This window comes from Acanthochromis polyacanthus, chromosome 1 (assembly GCF_021347895.1).
Source record: "Acanthochromis polyacanthus isolate Apoly-LR-REF ecotype Palm Island chromosome 1, KAUST_Apoly_ChrSc, whole genome shotgun sequence".
NCBI lineage: Eukaryota > Metazoa > Chordata > Actinopteri > Pomacentridae > Acanthochromis > Acanthochromis polyacanthus.
The window spans coordinates 16,699,447-16,722,874 of record NC_067113.1 but is presented as its reverse complement, the minus strand read 5'-3'; the positions used below and the strand labels follow the sequence as shown (position 1 = coordinate 16,722,874).

General features: G+C 42.3%; 2 protein-coding genes across 2 annotated transcripts in view; one reads left to right on the top strand and one right to left on the bottom strand.

The window, feature by feature from the left end:
• Positions 1–1,938, top strand: part of eif2ak4 (eukaryotic translation initiation factor 2 alpha kinase 4) — a 30,458-nt gene extending 28,520 nt beyond the window's left edge. The window contains 1 exon segment of the mRNA XM_022195486.2: positions 1,485–1,938. Within this exon segment, the coding sequence (XP_022051178.2) occupies positions 1,485–1,542 (58 nt within the window). The 3' untranslated portion in view covers positions 1,543–1,938.
• An 8,129-nt stretch (positions 1,939–10,067) lies between these two features.
• Positions 10,068–23,428, bottom strand: part of crim1 (cysteine rich transmembrane BMP regulator 1 (chordin-like)) — a 33,906-nt gene continuing 20,545 nt past the window's right edge. The window contains exons 7-15 of the mRNA XM_022195487.2: positions 22,976–23,104; positions 22,452–22,605; positions 19,811–19,932; positions 17,038–17,256; positions 15,774–15,989; positions 14,406–14,627; positions 13,458–13,580; positions 12,875–13,053; positions 10,068–12,454 (exon numbers count right to left, since the gene is read on the bottom strand). Coding sequence (XP_022051179.1) covers positions 12,260–12,454; positions 12,875–13,053; positions 13,458–13,580; positions 14,406–14,627; positions 15,774–15,989; positions 17,038–17,256; positions 19,811–19,932; positions 22,452–22,605; positions 22,976–23,104 — 1,559 coding nt within the window. The 3' untranslated portion in view covers positions 10,068–12,259. The remainder of the gene's footprint in view (positions 12,455–12,874; positions 13,054–13,457; positions 13,581–14,405; positions 14,628–15,773; positions 15,990–17,037; positions 17,257–19,810; positions 19,933–22,451; positions 22,606–22,975; positions 23,105–23,428) is intronic.

Sequence of the window (23,428 nt, the reverse complement as noted above, 5' to 3'; positions counted from 1 at the left end):
AAGAAGTCTAGGGGATTGAGTAGGTTCTCTTTTTCTGGGGACCATGAATGTTTGTACAGAATATTCCAATAGTTCATTACTTCACCTTTAAAGCAAGCTGCTCGAGTAGCAGAACTGTAGAGCACCAATGTTCAAAGTGATCATTTTGACTTAAACGGTAATAGTGATTTCACATTTTAAAGACCCTACCTTGGTTTTAAAAAATATATAAATAAAAAATAACTTTTTAACCATAATACGATGGTTAAAAACTGGCTTCCAGTTTCCGCTAGGATAGATTTTAAAATGTAACTTTGTTTTTAAAGCCCTTAACGGCCTTGCGCCTATTTATTTGACTGAGCTTTTCTCTGTTCGTAACCCTAGCAGGGCGTTAAGGTCAACTAATCAGCTGTTTCCGGAAGTCCCGAGGACCAGGTGTAAACGCTGGGGTGATCGAGCCTTTTCAGTTGCTGGGCCCAGACTCTGGAACAAACTGGCTCCTGACTTGCGCACCATCACCAACTTTGGCCTTTTCAAAGCCCAGCTCAAAACGCATTTTTTCAGACTGCCTTTTAATACACAGTAATGTGGTGACATTTTATTCTATTTTATTTTGTTATATTTTATTGTATATTATTTTATCTTGCTTTATCTGATTTTATTTCCCTGACATGTGTTCTATTGTTGTTTTGTTTTAATCTGCTTTTATTTCCAATTTTGTTATTTGTTTTTAACTGGAAAGCACTTTGGTCACTTTGAGTGTTGTAAAGTGCTCTATAAATAAATTCTGATTGATTGATTGATTGATTGATTGATTGATTGATTGATTGATTGATACTAGAAGACATATGAGTAAAATAACCAGTGCCTTGATTGAGCAGTACCACCTTAAAAATGCCGTCTACCAATGTTCAAAAACACAAATCTGAACAACAAACTGAGAGAAATAATTGTGTCAAACTGCAGTTTTTATGTATCATCATTCTTCTTCAGAATCGGTTCCCTTTCTGAACGTGTATGACAAATTACTCCAATCTTACAACTTGCTGTTGTGTTTCACAGAGAACTTAGAGCATTGATTGGGAATTGGTGCATGGTGACAGATGTAGGGACTTCGTAGATCTGTACATTTTAGAGGAAGCAATGGTGTACAGTTACATTTAAATCATTTTAGGTCAAGAGGAGATTATTTTCATGGAAAAAAGTCCTAAATATATAACTGTAATACACTGAGATGAGTTTTTAGGGGTTTAATCGATGACCGGAGAGGGATTTTAGGTATTTAGATGATTTTCATTTCTCCAGTGAGTTATGGGGTGCCGATACCCCGGACATGTCCTCTTGGCAGAGTTGTCTGCTGTTATTTCAACAGGACTGGCTCTTAGTCTAGATTCATGGAAACCCTCCTGGCTGAATTTCATTGTCCTGATTTTGAGATGTTCTACTTGGAATTCCACCATGAATGATTCTAATTTTTATAACAGACAAATGTTGTCCTCTTGCAGGGTGGCTGTGGTGGTGTTGTACAGCTATAAGGACGACTACTACAAGGTCCTAATGTGAAAACCAACAAATTCCACCAGATGGGAGATATTCCACTTTGTCTGAGACTCAGCAGACTCCCAGAGACTGTTTTCATCCTTGGACTTGCAGCAACTGAAGACAGACATATCGATAACTTTTCTATTTGAGAAATTTGAGATCCAAAGAAACAGGTGATTTTCTGTTAAAATATTAAACTGTATTTCAGCCACTAGGGCCAAGATCAATAACTTTCCCAAAGCTTTCCAGTGTTTTGTGGTTCTCTGAACAAAAGGATGAGTGGACTTTATTGCCTTAATAGAACTGTAGAATTTGAAAGAGTAAGGGCTTTTTACTGAAGATTCTGTCATTATTAAGAGTTTTACATTTCAAAATTAGCAACAAGATGAAAAGAAGGAATAAATCACTTTTTCCCCACATGCTGTGATTTGATGTATGTGTGTATTTAGGAATATAAACAGCCATTCTCAGCCTGAGGATAATGATGACTATCAATTTGACTATTGAGGATTACCTCATAATCTCCTTTCATTTACGGAGCTGATACTCATGAATTTTGTGTAGATAGACGTTGGGAATGTTTACAGAGTTATGAACACAACTTTGACAGCTTCATATTGCAACATTTAACATATTCAAAGCCTGGGAAACCAACCCCACTGTTTGCTTTATTGATCCTTCTGGAGAAGCTTCCTCACCTTGAAGTTTATGAGCGAGCTTTGCTGGACAAGTCAGAACAACAGTGCAGCCGACACTCAGGATTTTCCAGGTTTCCAGGCCTGGCCCGCATGTCTTCCGGTGTTTTATTAGCCCATTGCAGGGCCGGAGTGGGACTCATTTTCAGCCCTGGACTTTCATGCCTCAGACCGGCCCACTTTAGATCACGTCCTATTACTATTAGCCTTGCCTTGTAATTCAGTGTGTTTTTCTAAAATATTTCCAATTCAGTGCAAGTAAGAGTTGCTTCACAATGAGGATTTATCAGAATCTATATTCTATTCAAATACAGTGCCTATCATAAGTATTCACCCCCTTTGATGGTTTACCCTTTTATTGCTTTCATAAATCAATCATGGTCAATAAAATTTGGCTCTCTTAACACAAAAATTTATTGGAAAAAACTCTGTCAAAGTGAAAACAGATCTCTATAAAGTAATGTCAATGAAAGAAAATTATATAAATAAAAATAATTGCATACTTATTCACCCCCTCTTTAATGGTCTAATTCAATAGAGGTCCATCAAATTGTTGCCAATAGTCACACAATTAGTGAAATGAAGATCACCTGAGTGGTGTGGGTGTGTTTCAAGTGATTGAGTTGTAAAACACCTGTGTCTGAAGGGTCCAGAGAGTGGTTGATCAGTATTCCTGGCTACCATTACACCATGAAGACAGAAGAACACTCTAAGCAACTCAGGGAAAGGGTTTTTGAGAAGTACAGCCATGGCCATAAGTTTGGACACAACATGACTTATGTCTGTTTTGATGTCTGTTACAGAACATAACTAATATTTTTGACAGCACCAGTTTAATTAGTCAACAAATCAACAAGGGATATAATATTATCAATAAATTCCAACAATTGGAACAACTTTGTTCCCAAAACATAGTATTAGAAGAAAATAACAAAAAAAAATGCAGTTCTTTCACAACCGAATTTGGTAAGAATAACAAAATGACACCAAACTCTTTTGATGTTTTTTTTAAAATATGAAACTTAATATACTTCTCAGGAGTTGTGTATTATCACCCAAACACTTCAGTATTTTGTGGACATCCCCTTTGCAGCACACGGATCCGCTACCCTAGTCGGCATGCTAGATACCAATGTGACACCTCTCTGGAGATATATTGGACCATTCTTCCATCAGGACTGTCTTCAGCATTTGTTTTGTGGTTGGTTTGCGCTCAGCTACAGCCACTTTCAAGTCCTTCCATAAGTTTTCGACGGGATTCATGTCCGGTGACTGAGGTGGCCAATCCATGACATCTACTCTGTTCTGTGTGAACTATGCCTTGGTTGACTTCGAAGTGTGGCATGGAGCATTATCTTGTTGGAACACATATTTCCGACGTCTACCAAAGAGTTGGCGAGCTGAAGGGAGCATATGACTGGTCAGAACACTTTGATATGCCTCGGAGTTCACAGTGCCCTCAATGACCTTCATCTGGCCAACTCCATCATACGACATGCATCCCCAAATCATAACCAATCCGCCTCCATGTTTCACTGTTGGAACAATACAATCATTCCTGTATTGTTCTCCAGGTCTTCGGCGAGCTCGGATATTTCCAGGTGTATGAAATAGGTTGAAAGATGATTCATCCGACCACAGAACTTTCCACCACTGACGATCAGTCCAAGTCTTGTGAGTCCCGGCCCATGTCAGTCTCTTCTTTCTCTGTGTAGGAGTGATTAGAGGTTTCCTGCGTGCCTTACAAGACTTCAGTCCACTTTGACAAAGCCGGCGTCGTACTGTTCTGAGGGACACCTTTGATCCGGAAGAGTTCTGCCAATCCTGCCTAAGGTCAGTAGCGGTCTTCCTACGATCCCGTAAGCTCATTCTCGCCAAGTGGCAGTCGTCTCTGACTGATGCGAGTCTGGGTTGTCCAGTTCGCCGTCGCTCATCATAAGACTTCGTCTGTTTGATGATACGTAGTGCTTTAGCGGCGCCAGAGTAAGAAATCTGGAGACGGTCAGCAATCTGGCGGCAAGTCAATCCCTCCTGATGCAGAATGTGGATCTGTGCTCTCTTCATGGGTTCATAATTCCTGCTCTTGGCCATTTTGCTGCAGTCAATTGTCTGTTCACCCCTCAGAATTAAGTACACCCCAAGAAAACAAATGCTAATGGTGTTCTTATATGAAAAACTTTTGTCAGTCAATGACAAAATTTGTGCAACAATTTGCAGTTAATATTCCAATGCCAATATTTGCTGTCAAACATCAAATTTATGCACTGGAAATATCTGTATTTCATTTTGGTTGATGGCTATGACTGGTATTTATATTGTAAGTGACAATTTTGTGGTATTTTCTAAGATTCACAAGCGTCATGGTACTTGTGTCCAAACTTATGGCCATGGCTGTACAATTCAGGGGATGGTTACAAAAAAATTTCCAAGGCGCTGAACATCCCCCAGAGTTCAGTGAAATCAATTATCAAGAAATGGAAGGAATATGGCACTTGTGTGAATCTGCCAGATCAGGCCACCCTCGTAAACTGAGTGACCGTGCAAGTAGGAGACTAGTGAGAGAAGCCACCAAGACCCCTACAATGACTCTGAAGGGGTTACAAGCTTCAGCTGCTGAGATGGGAGAGACTGTGCATGTAGCAACTGCTGCCCGGGTTCTTCATCGTTCAGTTTTATGGAAGAGTGGCAATGAGAAAGCCACTGTTGAAGAGAAGTCATATTAGATCTTGACTAGAGTTTGCCAAAAAGCATGTGGAAGACTCCATGGTCAAGTGGATGAAGATTCTTTGGTCTGATGAGACCAAAATTGAGCTTTTTGGCCATCAGACAAGACGTCATGTTTGGCGGAAACCAAACACTGCACATCACCAAAAACACACCATCCCCACTGTGAAGCATGGTGGTGGCAGCATCATGCTGTGGGGATGTTTCTCAGCAACTGGACCTGGAAGGCTTGTAAAGATAGAGGGCAGAATGAATGCTGCAAAATACACTGAAATCCTGGGGGACAATCTTTTTCAGTCTGCAAGAGAACTATGTCTTGGGAGAAGATTTATTTTCTAGCAAGACAATGATCCAAAACATACTGCAAAAGCTACACAGGAATGGTAAAAAAAGAACCAGGTAAATGTTCTGGAGTGGCCGAGTCAAAGCCCAGACCTCAATCCTACAGAGAATTTGTGGCTGGACTTGAAAAGGGCTGTTCATGCCCGATACCCGCGCAACCTGACAGAGATTGAGCAGTTTTGCAAAGAAGAATGGAGCAAAATTGCAGTGGGCAGATGTGCAAGACTGATTGAGACCTATCCACACAGACTCACTGCTGTGATTGCAGCCAAAGGTGCATCTACTAAATACTGACTTGAAGGGGGTGAATAATTATGCAAACAATTATTTTTCATTTACATAATTTTCTTTCATTAACATTACTTTATAGAAATCTGTTTTCACTTTGACATTAAAGAGTTTTTTCCAATAAATTTTCTTGTTAAAAAAGCTACATTTTATTGACCATGATTGCTTTATGAAAGCAATAAAAGGGTAAAACATCAAAGGGGGTGAATACTTATGATAGGCACTGTAAGTGTTCAAGGATATCCAAACCTTAAAAATGAAATAAAAGAAGAAATAAAAACATTAAATTAAAAAAATTAAAAAGTAAAATAAAACATGTTGCACTTTCTAATAACACTATCATCTCTTTTTCCTCTGCAAGGAAACAGTTCCATCACAACTTAAATTTCAAAAATATGAGAAGATCAGGTAAAGGGCAAATCTCCAACACTATTCTTTACAACATCACAATGTCCTTTTTTGCGATATCAAATATCAAGCAAATTAGTGTTCACAGATATCTAATGCTCACGAATAAAGAATACTTATTGCACTGTTGTCTGCACGTTTGTTACTCACAGCATAACAACTTGCTAATGTAATTTTTTAAATGCTTTGATTTTCATTTTATATTTACAATAACAAGAAAATAAAATCAGCAAGAGACAGAAACGATGAAAGGTCCGTTTTTTTGTTATTTTCTGAGGCCGGAAGTGGTCATCAGCAAGTCTTCTTCTTCTTCTTCTTCTTCTTTTCCCTTCAGGGGTCGCCACAGCGAATCAATTGCCTCCATCTAACCCTGTCTGCAGCATCTTCTTCTCTCACACCAACTACCTTCATGTCCTCTTTAACCACATCCATAAACCTCCTCTTTGGTCTTCCTCGAGGTCTCCTGTCTGGCAGTGGGAAACTCAGCATCCTTCTACCAATGTATTCACTCTCTCTCCTCTGGACATGTCCGAACCATCTCAGTCTGGCCTCTCTGACTTTATCTCTAAAGCCTCTAACATGTGCTGTCCCTCTGATGTACTCATTCCTGATCCTATCCATCCTGGTCACTCCCAAAGAGAACCTCAGCATCTTCAGTTCTGCTACCTCCAGCTCTGCCTCCTGTCTTTTCCTCAGGGACACAGTCTCCAGACCAAACAACACAACACTGGTCTCACCACAGTTTTGTAAACCTTTCCTTTCATTTTAGCTGAAACTCTTCTATCACACATCACACCTGACACTTTTCTCCAGCCGTTCCAGCCTGCCTGTACACACTTCTTCACCTCTTTTCCACACTCTCCATTGCTCTGTACTGTTGACCCTAAGTACTTAAAATCCTCCACCTTCTTGATCTCTTGTCCCTGTAACCTCACTCTTCCACTTGGGTCCCTCTCATTCACACACAGACACTCCGTCTTGCTGCGGCTAACCTTCATTCCTCTCCTTTCCAGGGCAAACCTCCATGCCTCTCGCTTCTCCTCCACCTGTTTCCTGCTCTCACTACAGATCACAATGTCATCTGCAAACATCATAGTCCATGGAGACTCCTGTCTAACCTCGTCTGTCATCCTGTCCATCACCATAGCAAACAAGAAGGGGCTCAGAGCTGATCCCTGATGTAGTCCCACCTCCACCTTGAACTCCTCTGTCACACCTACAGCACACCTCACCACTGTCTTACATTCCTCATACATGTCCTCCACCACTCTAACATACTTCTCTGCCACTCCAGACTTCCTCATACAAAACCACAGTTCCTCTCTGGGCACCCTTTCATAAGCTTTCTCCAGATCTACAAAGACACAATGCAGCTCCTTCTGACCTTCTCTGTACTTCTCTATCAACATCCTTAAACAAATATTGCATCTGTTGTACTCTTTCTTGGCATGAAACCATACTGCTGCTCACAGATGTTCACCTCTGCCCTTAGTCTAGCTTCAACTACTCTTTCCCATAGCTTCATCGTGTGGCTCATCAGCTTTATTCCTCTGTAGTTGCCACAACTCTGCACATCTCCCTTGTTCTTAAAGATGGGCACCAGCACACTTCTCCTCCATTCCTCGGGCATCTTCTCACTAAGATCCTGTTGAACAACCCAGTCAGAAACTCTACTGCTACCTCTCCGAGACACTTCCATACCTCCACAGGTATATCATCAGAACCAAGTGCCTTTCCACTCTTCATCCTCTTCAATGCCCTCCTCACTTCATCCTTACTAATCTTTGCTACTTCCTGGTCCACAACAGTCACCTCTTCTACTCTTCGTTCTCTCTCATTTTCCTCATTCATCAACTCTTCAAAGTACTCTTTCCATCTTCCCATCACACTATTGGCACCTGTCAACACACTTCCATCCTTATCCTTTATCACCCTAACCTGCTGCACGTCCTTCCCATCTCTGTCTCACTGCCTTGCCAACATATATAGGTCATTCTCTCCCTCCTTACTGTCCAACCTAGAATACAAGTCATTGTAAGTCCCTTGTTTGGCCTTTGTCACCTCTACTTTCACCTTACGCTGCATCTCCCTGTACTCCTGTCTACTCTCTTCAGTCCTCTCAGTGTCCCACTTCTTCTTAGCTAACCTCTTTCTCTGGATCCACTCCTGCACCTCCTCATTCCACCACCAAGTCTCCTTATCTCCTTTCCTTCCAGATGACACACCAAGTACTCTCCGACCAGTCTCCCTGATCACATTTGCTGTAGTTGTCCAGTCATCTGGAAGCACCTCCTGACCATCCAAAGCCTGTCTCAACTCTTTCCTGAAAATCATATAACACTCTTCCTTTTTCAGCTTCCACCATTTGGTCCTCTGCTCAACCTTTGCCCTCTTCATCTTCTTCACCACCAGGGTCGTCCTACACACCACCATCCTATGCTGTCTGGCTACACTCTCATCTACCACTACTTTGCAGTCACTGATCTCCTTCAGATTACACCATCTACACAAGATGTAGTCTACCTGCGTGCTCCTACTTCCACTCTTATAGGTCACCCTATGTTCCTGCCTCTTCTGGAAGAAAGTATTCACTACAGCCATTTCCATCCTTTTTGCAAAGTCAACCACCATCTGTCCTTCTGTGTTCCTCTCCTGGATACCAAACCTGTCCAGAACCTCCTCATCATCTCTGTTTCCTGCACCAAAATGTCCATTGAAGTCTGCACCTATGACAACTCTCTCACTTCTAGGGATGCTCTGCATTACTTCATCAAGGTCCAACCAGAATTTTTGCTTCTCCTCCAGCTCACATCCTACCTGTGGAGCATACCCACTAACAATATTGAACATCACACCTTCGATTTCTAGCTTCAGGCTCATCACTTGATCTGACACTCTTTCTACCTCCAGGACATTCCTAACAAACTCCTCCTTCAAGATAACTCCTACTCCATTTCTCTTCCTATCTACACCATGATAGAACAACTTGAACCCTGCTCCTAAACTTCTAGCTTTACTACCTTTCCACCTGGTCTCCTGGACACACTGTATGTCCACCTTCCTCCTCTGCATCATGTCAACCAGCTCTATCTTTTCCTGTCATAGTTCCAACATTCAAAGTCCCTACTCTCAGTCCTAGACTCTTGGTGTTCCTCTTCTCTCTTTTCCTACGAACACACTTTCCTCCCCTCCTTCTTCGACCAACAGTAGTCCATTTTCCAGTGGCACCCTGCAGTTCGACAGCACCAATGGCGGTCATTGTTAACCCTTGACCGATCCGGTATGGAAGTCATACGTTTGATTCGCATGATTGATTTGGCCAAAGTTTTACGTCGGATGCCCTTCCTGACAACCCTCTGTATTTATCCGGGCTTGGGACCGGCACAATAAGACACTGGCTTGTGTCCCCTTGCGGCTACATTTTACATCAGTAATGAAAGTAAATGTTTTTATCTCATCCTATTCCCTTTCAATTGTGGGCTTTGTGCATTTACTATCTTTTAATGATAAAACATAAAATGGGTCAGTACTATGGTTTGGGCATAGAAAGTATTGGAACTAATGCTTGCTTGTTTACTCTGTTCCAACAGCTCACCTGTTCCTTCCATACTGACAGCAGTAATCCCCTCATCACTACTGGCTCTGCCTCTGACACTAAATCACATTTTTAAAATAGTCAAAATTCTCTGACTCTGAGGGGCTGCAGGACAAAGTTTCCCAGTTATGTGGACACACCACACTATTATTTAAATTATATAACGTTATGTTTTACGCCACGACACACAATTAATGGACTTGATAATTAACTTGAACAGTCGTTTGCAAAGTTCAACAAAGCAAAGTCCGTATCCGTTTCCTCGGCCTGCTCGTGCTACTGAGATAAGGAAATAACTGTGGTAAGCAAGAGAACGATCAGATTTAAAGAAACTAAGAGAAGACAAATTCCCATTTGGAGCAAAACTCCAGGAGCAGATGTGCAGTAGCATGCAAGTGAATCAAAACTGCTAACAGATACCATCTTGGATGACGACAGTGCACTTTGGGGAATTGGTCCTCTAATGCAGTTTAAGTATCACAACTGCAGGCCACTTTGGTTCACACATTTATTTTTCAAAAAAAGTGTAAATGTTACAGATCATCATCTGGGAAACATATTTACAAGATTTGCAACAGTGAAATAAATAAGGTTGTATAGAATATAGCAGATAGAAATGGTAAATGGTCTACAATGTACAGCAGCTTTGGCTACTAAAAGTTCATTTTCCAAAAAAAAAAAATTCTCAAACTATAGTTTAGTATTAATAAATAAAGCTATGTGAAAAAATAAATAAGGTACTCTTCTGTCCTACTTATTTAAACTACTTTTTTTTTTTACACATAGAAGAACAAAGAATTGCGCAAGCTTTTACAGTCGCCTCTTCATTTTAAAGCACGTAGTCATGATTCAAACAGATACAAGTCTACCAAGTTACGAAAACACTTCAATACAAATTGGTCTCCAACCAATTTTGGCATCAAAATGGTCTTTGTATTAAGATATTGGCAATAGATTGATAGCTCTGATCCAACTTTTTTTTTTTTTCTGTTGAAAGCCCAGGTTGTTTTGCAATGCTTCTCAGATTCTGTCCTTCCCCGCACTGATCAGACTGGTACGGAGCCTCTAGCTGCAACAGCGTGTTCACTTGAGTGGTTTAACATCTCTGCTTATCAAATCCCTGATTAGGGCCTTTATCCCTCCAAGAATCCTGCAGGGTGCTTTCTAAAACACTGGCTCCAAAGAAAAGTGCTACGTTTCTTTAACACGCTCTGATGTCGTAACGTGTACCATTATGTACAGATGCTAATGAGCTCCCCTTAAACTTACATGTCGACACATCTCATAATTCTCCTGTATCTGAAGAGCTGATGAGAACCATAACTGCACAACACAATCTGTTCATCTTAATAGTGGGTGAATAAATTACAGGTTTTGTTTTGATATGGGCAAACAGTTAATAAACAAAAACAAGATAACAAAGAAAATGCATTAAGGCTATAGAATTAAGGCTTTAAAAAGAATTGTTACTAACCATCACTGGCATGTGTGAACAGTAGCTCCCCACACACACATAGCTGTGAACAAAATTATGGGGATTATTAAGGTTATTCTGATTCCGAAGAAGTGAGGCATAGCATCAAAGACATTCCTTACAGGTCCAGATGAAGCGTCTGGCACCATTTTGTCTCCTCTGCTGACAATAAAATCCCATTCTGTCTGGATGAGCACCACTTCCATTCTGTTTTGAGATTAATTCTTGGCTGATTCCTTCTTAAAGAGTACAACTTTGACTACTGGCTGCTGCGTTGCGGACCAGTTTGGAGAGTAGGTTCAGATATTTCATTTGAAGGAAATGCGGTTTGTTGTGGGAGATTTTTGAATGGAATGACTCAGGTCATTTGAAGGTAGAAGCAACGCTATTATCTGGGAAGCGTGTCCTTCCTGTACCGGATGGGGGGGAATGTTTAGACTGGCATTTCAAAATGTTTCAATCTGGCCCCACAGAGACACCCATAATAAAAACAAGAGGTGGCCAAGAACAACACTACATCTAGTACAAATACTGTAGAAATATACAAAAACTAAGCTGGAAACCACACATTCTAAAGCAGGGGTTTGGATCTGGGGGTCTACGTAAAGCCTGCCGACTTGTGATTTGGCTGCAGAACCCAGTTTGATCCAACAGGATTACCAGTTCCTTTGGGCTCCCTGCTGATGACAATGATTACATCCATGAAGCACTGCTGCTCTTAGGGGGGTAGCATCCTCTACGCCCCCTTTAAACTACAGCCCTGTCCCAAAGCTTTTTTATGCTCCTCTTATTGCCCCAAAGTTCCAGTTTCAAAAGAGGCAATAATAAGCAATAATAATATCATGTTCACAGTCAAAGTCTGAGAGGAGAGGAGCCTCTCTGGCGGCCTCCTTCTCTGTTTTAAAGCAGAGCCCAGGGTGGCTGTGTCCTTTTATGTGTCCACCCCGTCCATCCACCTCCCAGCATGTCACTCCACCCAAATACAGAAGAATAATGGACACATAATGAAAGAAACAGTGGTCACTTGCTTGGTCTCATGGAGAGCATCCTCGGTTTTACTGTCACACAAAGAAAAGGATGGGAAGAAGGCGGCGGCCGAGGTGTGTGCACTGTTACACTAACCACCAGGGATACAGCAGGAGAGAGTGGGAGGTGCCGGACAGCTCTGATCTGCAGAGTGAGACGGGTTTTTGTTTTGTTTTGTTTTGTTTTTTAGCGCGGTGTCCAGTCGTTGCCCAGGCAGATCTTGGCCCTGGGGATGGTCATCTTGTCCATGCAGGGGGAGCCCATCTCCGGAGAGAAGTGGATGATGCCGCAGTCGCTCTTCACATTCTGAAATTTGTTCTCCTTGGAAGGCTCCATGTAGACCACTGAATTCTTGTTTACATGCTTCTTGAGGATCACTGTCTGCAAGGGAAAATGCACAAACAAAACAATCCCTCGGGGTTAGATTGAAGCCGCAAGTCAATTCACAGATCGCATGTGATGACAGTTTGCTAATTTATGCGCTTGTTCGCTGTAAAAGAGAGGACTTCTGATGAATTCAGATTTTTCTGTCTTATTTCATGGTAGAGATTTTATGACTGACGTGACTTTCTACCATCTGGAAATACAGAGAAAAAGGGAAACTACATTAATCCTAAAGTCATGACATCTTTAGCACTGGTTCAAGAAGGAACTGGAAGATCAAGGAAAATGCGTCCTGACTTATCTTCACGTAAACGTGGCACACACAGCTATCTATATGAGGAAGTCTGCAATAAAGCGCCATCTTAAGCAAGGGCTTCAAAATCATAAGCTGATTGTGATTTACAGTTGACCTCTCACCTTCTTTGGTGCACTGTAGCAGGACATCTGCACCCACTTCTTTTTCTTGTTGATGAGCAGCGCCACGACAAGAAAGATGATGATGGCTAGGAGGAGGCCTGCCAGGATCCAGGCGGCTGACTGGTAAATGAGGGCCATCTCCGTCTGGCTGGGGTAAGTCTCACCCAAGCCCGGCTCCTCTGTGGGACACAGACAGCATTGAGTTTGAATATGCAGCCCACAAAAAAGGTTTGATCATTACTTTGCCTGCAGGATTTGCGAAATCTAAATTGAAAACAGCTTATTTCTTCGCCTTAGCCTTTGGCAGATTTCCCAGCTCAGTTAAAGAATTAACGCTCAGCGTCCTAAGAGGGATCATGTTTTTGCCCGTGTCCATTTATCATTATTGTTTTAGTTCAGCATGAGTTAGTATGTTTCGCTCATTCATCAAGCCATCCCTAATCCCCTCCATTAGTTTACACACTCACAGGGACTGGCAGGGACAAAATGACAAACATGCCAACTAGCTAAGACGGAGTTACCATTGTAGAGTGGACGTGTGTGCAGAGATGGTAGAGGAGGAGAATATTTAATAGGCAGGTACCTGTTTCAGCAATGATGGGTGGCACAGTGGCAGTAGTGATCCACAGAGCACTCTCCACTGTGGTAGTGACTGTTGTCTTGGGAGCGTTTGTGGACACCATCACAGGCACCGATGTGGTCACGTCTGCCCAGGCGGAAATAATATCCGTTACCAACACGACTTGTTGTTGTGCGAAGCATGCCAGGCATAAATATTTCTAGCTGTGAGGTAGTGTATAAACTCCCTGGTGTCTCAGCTGATAAGCTGTGTTTATAGGATCTGTCCTCTTAACTTCCACTGTAACGCTTTGTTGAGGCATTACGTAAAAAGCTCTGTTTTCCATTGGGCAAATAACAAAAACAAAAGCCCTGGTGAAACGGCTACATATCAGGGCGAACAATGGAAGCCTATGCTGGGGTTTTCCTCTATAGGAAAAGCTGACATGGAACTTTGCCTTCCTGTGCCGCTGGGAGAGTGTCGCAGGCCGATTCAGCTGGGGACAGGAAACACGTGTGAATGTGCGGATGCTTGAGGAATGTTTTTGCTCTGAGTGGACGGTGTGCATGTATGTGTGTCACATGGAATGTTTTGTGAGTGATCGTGTTTGCCTATGGAGCGCCAGAGTGGCTACGTCTAATGAGCAAACGCACACAAACACATTCAGTCTGGACACTGGCATTCCCTCTCTTCTGACATGTAGCATTATGAATTATAGCTTTCCCTCAACAGGCTGTGTCTTGTTCCAGTGGCACCACTTCTTATAAAGGGTGGTATTTTTGCACAGTAAGTGGAAGCGTTACATAAACTACATTTTAGTATGGAATATAAACCATATTTAGTGTGTCTAAAGTCACTTTTTTGTATTTTTAGTGTAATAAAAACACTCAAAGCCAAGTCTAAAGACAACTTTGGCACATGTACTTTATAAAAGGGTGCTTTCTCTTTACTGCGTCGCACTTAAATACTCACCGAGACAGTGTGGGCAGCACTGGCCCTTGCGCAGAACGGGCACCCTGCAGTTGGCAGCAGGACAGCGCTGAGAGAAGCACTGAATGGTGCCGTTGTTGCAGGTGCAGCTGGTGCAGGCGTTGGCTTTCCAGGAGTCTCCAGCGAGCAGCACGTCTCCATCGCTGGTTATGCAGTACTCCATCTGGCTGTTGTTCACTGGCAGCAAGGGGCTTCGGGTCTCATCTACAGGTGCACACAGGTGTAAATAGGGTCAATCATCAAAAAACCACAAAGGTGAAACATAAGACTGTGTGGTATGTCACTTTATAGCCTCTTTACCTGGAAATGTAAGGTTACAGCTTGTAGAGAAAGGCTGTTTTTAAAAGGAAAACGCTACTTTTATCCAAGTTGTATAAAAGTACAGTAAGGCGCCTGCTTCTACACAACTCCTACATTTAACCACGCTGTCCACAAAAGGTTATTGGGCCTTTAGGGTTGCACTCAAGATAAGCTGCTTTACTGTGTTAAACACAAACGCAAGCGACTCCATATGGGAGATGTCAGCTCAGGCTGGGACCTTATCTGTCTCTCTCATCAGACCCCCGCAGGCCTGAGATCTATTGCCTTTTCATGACCAAAGACTTCGTTAGCATGTACACACAGCACCACTCCATTGTGCACATACATCACAGGGCCTGTCAGTGAGATGTGTATTATTCCCACATTCCTGGTGACCAGGCCCATACATATATCAAAGGCCGGCCTCTGACAATCTGCTTTTGTGAAGGGAGATGCAGCGATAAGGCGGGACCGGCATTCTCAAGGAGCAGCTCTCAGGCGCAGTCATGCATTGCTGATTTGTGGGCCTCATGCTTGGGAGTGCTTGGGATATGTTGTTTATAAGTTTATAAGTGTATAAGAGCGACTGGGTCGTTTGGGAACGGTTGTAAATAAAATATGCGTGTGGTTTTGTATTTGTGTAGACATTTGTTTCAAACTATATTCCCATAACCGGAGAAATAGCACAAATTCAGCACAGATTAGTTGCATTCTTTCCCTGAAAGCAAAAGAGGGTTAGATGAACCTCCGGTGTGGGCCGCTGGGTAAAAGCAGTCCACATGTGCTGCTGCCTGCCTGGAGGATCTCTATGTAAACCCAACCGGTCTTGGCTGGTTTCTTTATGAGCCTGTGTGCCTGACATAAAACTACCCGACAGAGTGCAACATGCAAGACCTTCCAAAACCACATGCTGATAGCACATCCAACACAGCTTGATACTTTCTCTGCCTTCTACCCAAACTTCTGATGGCCCCTCCTGGAGTTATTCAGGCGTTTTTTTACACCCCATGAGTTCCCCTACTTTTGCATAGCCCGGGTTTTTATGATTACCTAGGCACACGTGGCAACAGGTGTCCTTGTTCCTGACTGGAGTCTGGCAGAGAGCCGGGGGACAGACTTCAGTGTCGCACAGGACGCGTCCCTTCCTGCAGGTGCAGCGTGTGCACTCGTCCAGGTTCCAGGTCTCCCCTTCCACATAAAACTCCCCCCCAGGGGCTCTGCACACCACCATGTCCATCCCCTCTGGCTGGCCGCTGCCTGACTCATCTACAGTAGATAGAACAAAAAGAAAAAAAAAAAAGACAGTCACCTCAAACTTCAAATCCTGGTGGACTTTCATCGTCAAACATTCATTCATTCATTCAGTCCTTAACCATAACTGCCACACAATGATATGAAACAAGAATCTACAAAGAGCAAACAGATTCAGATGTTACTGGAATAAGGATGCTTGACAGACCACTGTCCATTAAAAAGAAGCCTTGGGCCCATCCAAGTTGTTTTTGATACTAATTTAGTGAAAACATCTTTCTGTCCAGCAGGGCAGCAGACATCTGCAAAGAGTTAGTCTGTTTGTCCCCTGACTGCAAAGTTCGCAGAGCTTCTGAAAGTTGTAGACATTCTTTCACTCCTAAATATTTTAACAGCCAACTGAGTCACTCCTCCATAAATATCCCTCATGAGTTGCAAGGTTGGTGGATAAAAAAAAAAAAGAAGAAGTGTGGATCATTGTGCCTTCTGTTTTTAGAGAAACAGATAGAGTCTGTGTGTTTGGAAGTTCAAAAGGCCACCAAGTCTAAGATCTAAAAGCTAGAAAATGATCCAAAACTTTCAAATCTGCTGTCTTCTTAAAGAAACGTTCCACTTTATTAAAACTTGAGTCTTATATTCTTTTGTAGACATTAGTTTAATTGGTTATGATGATACAGAATTGAGTGCTGCGATGGCCAAAATGTAATTGCAATGGAAAACTGTGTGTGAGAGGAAACAGCATGTACGGTACGTAGAGGGACTAGAAAACCATTGTGCAAGCCAGGACGGAGGTTTCTAATGAATAGCTTGGTGAACAATTGTACCATTCTCCCTCATTTACTCCAAATGAGTACAACCAACATGATGGTTTGTTTAAAACCTGCCTGCTTGAGTTTCTTGCCCCATCAGACTTCCTTTGAGCCTTGTTGACGTATTCCCAGAACTAAGTCGATGTGTTATTCCTACAGATGGGCCAAAACTATGAAAATAACACTCAAGTTGTAATAACTACAAATAATCCTTTGATCCCGTGTTTGAAAAAGTTTGAAACACACAGACGTACCTTCGCAGGTCGGACAGCACTGGTCAGGCTTGACAACAGGGTGAGAACAGCTGGGAACGGGACACGATATGAGCACACACATCTCTCGTCCGGAGTGGCAGTAACAGTCTCGACAGCCGTCATGCCAGCCGTCGCCCTCCTCATATCGGTGCCCGTTGGAGGTGAGGCAGTAGCTGGGCATCGGAGCAGGGACAGTGGTGCTTGGGACATGGCCGCTTTCTGCAGAGACAGACATGAAAGGCGCAGACATTACTGGGGAGTCACAAAGCAACGCAGCCTGCTGTGGCAAAGCAACTTGTAAATTCACTGTGGAAATTTCATTAAGCGCCTTTATGATTTACAGTAAAATGGGCCAGAGTTATTGTCTTAGATCCAATTTCATTAAAGGCTAAAGTGAAAGCTAAGTGATTACGGCTTCATATACAGAAACAGTCATGATTTGACCTCCCTTCATTGCATATTTATTTGCCAATAATCAATTTATACCGCAGCCACAGAGGCGGCTTAATAAATTTCTCTTGATTTTTGTCAACTGACAAAAACTAAAGGGGTGTTACTGAGACACATAAACCTTGTTAAGAGCCCAAATTGCAACGCTGGCACAGCAGGGCTTTAAAAGCTTGTAGGGATCTGGAACAAAGCTGAAGGCAGTGAACTGTGCAACGTTGCACAGTTCAGACAGACGTTTCAATGTCTATTCTCTTCTATTTTTATATCCTAAAAACACACACAAAAAATCATATTCCAAAAAAAGTTATCTATGTGTAAATATTTTAGTAGCCTAAAGAGAGTCTGAGTCACAAGTTTCAAAATCAGGTAAACAGTGGTTTGTTTGCAGCGGGCTGTGTGTGTCCCTCTGTTTGTGGAGATGGGGAGCCAGGTGCACTGATCGCTTCATCATTCGAGAAAACCATAAGCGTGTTTGAGGCTGAAATATTTATAATACAGCTAAAATGGGAAAATAAACAAATCGCGTGAAATGTGGTGGAGCATAAATATGGCTTCTGCGTACTGGCCTTAAACTCAGGGGTTGAGGGAATCTAATTAGAGTTGCACACACATCCCCTGGATAAAACTAAACACCAACAAGAACCAAAATAAGCAGACATAAAAGTCTCAGTCTCAACGCAAAGCAGCGAAAGGTCACAGGAAATCACAGCTGCAGCTTGGTATCAGAAATTCATCTCTGCTTACAACGCTTTCCTTTCTCCTTCTGTCCTCTGCCACTTACACTGCCTACAGTTAAGACCTTATTTAGAAACTGAAGATAAATATCAGGAGGAAGTTTGATATTTACACAGTTCAGAGGTGGGTGATGCTTATATTGTAAGAAGGAGCGTATTCAGGAACCGTCTTGATAGACTGTCAATGTGTGACATGAACTGAAGTCCAGGTGTTGACCTGAATGTACAGGAAAGGTCAAGAGCTTGATAAAATATAAGCAGTGCTCATCCTCTGGAGGTCATGAATGACTTTAGAGCATTGCAGAGAAAAGCTAATTAAATGATAAAAAAGACAAGCTGTCACTGTCTATGTAATAAATGAATGAATGAATAAATGAGCTAAGCATATTTTATATCAAAATGAAATGAAATTTTGTGCAAACTGAAAATTTTGTCCTTGAGAATTCCATGGATGTTATGATCTATGTTCTGAACACAAATATTTAATTGAACTCGTGACGAGCTAAACATCGTCTGGAAATGGCATAATCTATTTGTTCTTTTCTGTTTTGACTTCTACTTGTGACTTCTACCTTCTTTTCTGCTCTCGTTTTAGTATTAAGGACTTATTGTTATGCTTATCATCTTGTTTGTTTCTAAGTTACAAACCTGAGATACACAATATATCTCTGTAATTGTGTTGCAGTAATTCCCACTATTGCTTCGGTTATATGGAGTAAAAGAGTTTGAACATCCCTTTTTAATTTATATAATATCAAGAACTGTATGAAACAGATCTTATGCCAAAGTAAGATCACCCACGATTAAAGATCATCACCGCCTTATAAACTATTGGTAGCACCTCTTGTGTAGCAACTGAAAAATACAATGACTTCATAATTTTCTGTCATGCTGATATTTGTTGACAGCACTACTAGGCATCTTCAAACCATTATTATGAAGTTATTGAGATCAAGAAAGTAATAATGGCAGGGATATTGCCCAGGTATTCATTTAGCTAAGGGTTCAATCCATCAATTTTATACATATTTTTTCATTTTCGTTTCACAGGGAGGACTACTAAGTAAATGAAAACCCTGACGTAATTTCTGACGAAAAGGTTTCTAAGAAATCTTGAAGAAATATTGCATGAAGTTTCAACAACATGGACATCAACCAGGCAAGTCAAACTACACGAGCTACTGAGTAGAACTGCAGCGATTAACTGATTTTTAAAGTATCAATAAATCGCCAACTATTTCGACAATCGCTAAATTTTTTAAGAAAAAAGGCCAACATTCTCTGACTGTACTTCTAAAATGGAAATATTTCTTAGTATCTTTCCTCTGTTATGAGAGTAAACTGAACATCTTTAAGTTGTGGACATTTTCACCATTTTTTTAATATTTTGTAAACTAATCAAGGAAATAATGGGCTGATGAATATATAACGAAAGCAATTATTAGTAACATTCTGACTAGAGAAGAGAAGCATCCTGGGATGGGAAGTGTTTCTTTTGCAATCATTAACTTTTTGGTCACACAGTACCAAGTCTGTGAAGTTCCTCTTTAACCCCAATGAGCTCATCACTCCATAGAGATCTCCATTACCTTTACACATGCAGATGTTGCAGCCCTTCCTGTTCTGTCGATAGCCGCTGCTGCAGTGCTTGTCGCAGGTGAAGGGAGGACACTTGACGCAGCGACACATCTCACATCCGTGCTTGTTCCTCCTGCAGGCCGACAGACAGACACATGATGAGGCGCACAGGAATAAAACTTCATCATGAGAACGGGGGGGTAGGAGTTTTATAAGTTTTACACTTCTTCCTACTCATTTTCGGACATTGCTGATTTGTTTCTTTCTTTTTCTCTCTTTTTTCTTTGTTTTAATCAATGCTCAAAATAAACTTTTCATTCATTCATTCATTCATTTAGAACAGCGTGTCAGGAAGTGAACAGTGTGTTAGGAAGTAAACAGTCTCACTCCTGTGCAGCTCAAACAAAGTTCAAAATTGCTTCACATTGAGGCTTTCTTTAAGATCTGTGGAACAACATGGTGTTGTGATACAGTGAAACCCAGATGCCCGAGTCCAGAATAATCAACATCTGGAGCTGCTTTCCCCTCTCTATATTAGCTGCCTTTGAAGAAGGGCAAATAAAAGGCCAACATGTGAGATCCCTGCGGTTTGCACATCATACCAACCCAAAGACTCTGTAAGAGCAAATATAAAGCTAATTCAGATGCTTCCAATTCACCCTGTTGCCATCCTTATTGCTGCAAAAGTATCTGGTGGTCATATAAGAAGATCAGTGAACAGTGGCAAGTTTTAGAGCCGATGTAGATAATAGGACTGTGTTGATGTTACAGAAAAAGACAGGGAGAGATAATCAATTAGCTGATGGCCGATTTAGAAATTAAGTGACGATTTGAGCTCAGTTGTCAGAACACAACAGTGTTAAAGGGACATCCTGGCATGCAGAGAGAGGAGCAGAATGAAGCTCAGAGGCTGGAAATAGACCAGTTGGATATAATTATCTGCCTAATAAAACATGGATGAGCTGCAAGTTGATAAATTGTCAAAACCGAGATGAAAGAATGACCTGTGTCTACCCCTTCTCTCCTCCCTCTCCATCTCATTTATTCTCACTCAGCCTTTCCTCGCTATCTTCCTCCCAGCAGGTAAGTGATGATTCCTGTATCGTGCAGTGGCCTCATTAAGCTCGGATAATTACTCTATTAATCTTTATCTGCCACGCCGGTGTAAATGAAATAACCCCTCGAACCCGTGATGTGGGGCTGTGTCCCATAAAGAGGACAGAGCATGATGTGAGGCTCAGCAAACACAGGAGCCCATCTATGCTGAAACAGCAATAACGGCCATTGAAACAACATTGTGAGGGGTTTGGCCAGAGCCTCACTGTACAAATACGGAGACAGAGAGTGCTGCGACCTTAGAGCAAGGCTTTGTTTAAAGATGGTGTGTGGAATGCCAAGCAGCGCTCTGGGCTCCAGGGGGATAGAGGGGCTTGGGGAGACACTGGGGGGCCCCCGGTCTGGGACTGCTGGCTCGGCACAATTTCCAGTGTCCTGCAACTGTGATGGCCAGAAGAATGCCATTCATGACCTGTGTGGTCACAGTGATGATTTTGAGCTATGAAGGATGGAAAACACACTACCGGAGCTAAAAACACTACTTAGAGCTGGAAGGACTATGGTGAGACTGTGGAGTGTTAACATGTATATGAACATCTTATAAGGTTTACATTCAGCCTACTTTTATGGCTGTCAGATTTGCATATATGCCTCACAATGCTCACAGGATGTCATCAATACATCCTGTATAAACAGAAATCCTTTGTGCTTTTTGTTTCTTTGTGGTGGCTACATGCAGAAGTCCCGTGAGAAGACAGATCTGCATTGTAAGGCTGGCAGGCTCTCACAGGATTTCAGACTTCTGAGGCGAGACCTAAACAGCTGCTTATGAAGGATAAAGCTCGGACTTCCTGCTCCTCTGTTCCCCACAGGATCCTCCTCATCCTCTGCTCACATATCGGGGCCCATCTCGAGCCGTTGCGCCAGAGAGTGAGCGTAAGAAATATCAGAAGGACCCCAACTGTACAGGCTTCATAAAGGCCGCTTTTGTCCTGATGTGGTTTTGATCGATGTTTTGAGACAGCATGATGATTTATGAAATGAGAGTGGTGCCTGGGGAGAGCACTTCCAGATGTTTGATTGGGTTAAATGGGATTAGGGGGAGAGGCATTGCAGGGGGCTGAGAGGCTGGTGTGGACCTCACAGTGAATTACTCACACACAAACACACACTTACACATAGATTTGGACACCTCAGATTGGCCACCAAGGTAGACCCTTTGATCCTGGATGCCACACTACTGTCGCAATAGCCTGTTATACTTCTTCTTAAACAGGCAGCAGCCTTGGGGCACTACTTGATAATATTAACTTCTGATTTAACCAAAGCAAATTGCATACAGGAGGGGGGGATTACTTGATAATGAGGAGAACTAAATCCCTCTAACCCTCATTTCAACTTGAGTAGAAACAGTTCAATATTGCACATTGTTCTTTTCCGAAATTAGAAACTCTCCGAAGATTACTAGCCACTAAAACTCTTCTGTCTTATGACTGTAAAAGCCAAGCTGCCTTTTAAACAGACTAAAAAGGTTGAAAAATGAGCGTAACTAAACATGGGCGATGAGAAACCCACGAGGTCGATGGGTGTACTTACACATATCCATAAGGGCAGGTCTTAGTGCAGGTCAAAGGTCGGCACCTGGGCGTGGGGATACTGCACTCGCACACCTCACAGCCAAAATCATCCCTCTCATATCCCGTTGGGCATTGCAGGGAGCAGTATTTCTCCAGGTCGGGGCAGGAGTCATCTGAAAGAGTTGAAAGAGGTCATCTGATCATGGGCACAACAATCCATCAACGGTAAAGGCAGGAGTAGCTATGGGGCTACTCACAGGAACATTCCTGAGACAAGAGAACTTTGCAAAGACACAAATAAGCCATGATGAATATGAACAAGTCCATGCTGTTGTCAAAACCCAGCGGTGGTGAATTTTTTATTTTTCCCTGACATCAGCATGAGCAAACGTGTAAATACAGAGCTGTATGTCCACCGCTGTAACGCGAGACTGCAAGACGCAGCGTGTCAGAGGACATGTATAAATCGGTCATGCTTTTCAAAGCAATTCCCTGAAACTTTAACCTTTTAGGTTTAACTCAAAGTCAGGAAAGTGGACTTACTGTTGAGACACTGGCACAGAAGACATCCATTTTTGTCTTGATGGAATCCAAAGGGGCAATCATTCTCTGACAGGGAGCAGTTCTCCAGGGGAGGACAAAGCATGGGGCTAACGGTTTCATACGAAGGCTCTGCAGAACAAAAGAGATTATGGAGGATGACAACTTTGCATGAGGGAACTGTTATGAATTTGTTGTTTTATATACATGTGTTCGAAGCCCCTCAGGTGTAACACTTCATCTATGGCTCTTATGCCAGCTGTAATAGCTACCTACTTACAGTGCTCTACTTATAAACAGTAATTACAGATAAATGTAGAGCAATTACACCAGGGTGGGTCGCACTCTGAGGGGGATTATATTCTCTGTCTTATTGTGCGGAACTGTCGCCCATTAATAAGTTGAACGTGTCTGGAGCTTGTTGTAGCTCTAAAAATACCAGTGATAAGAGTGTCT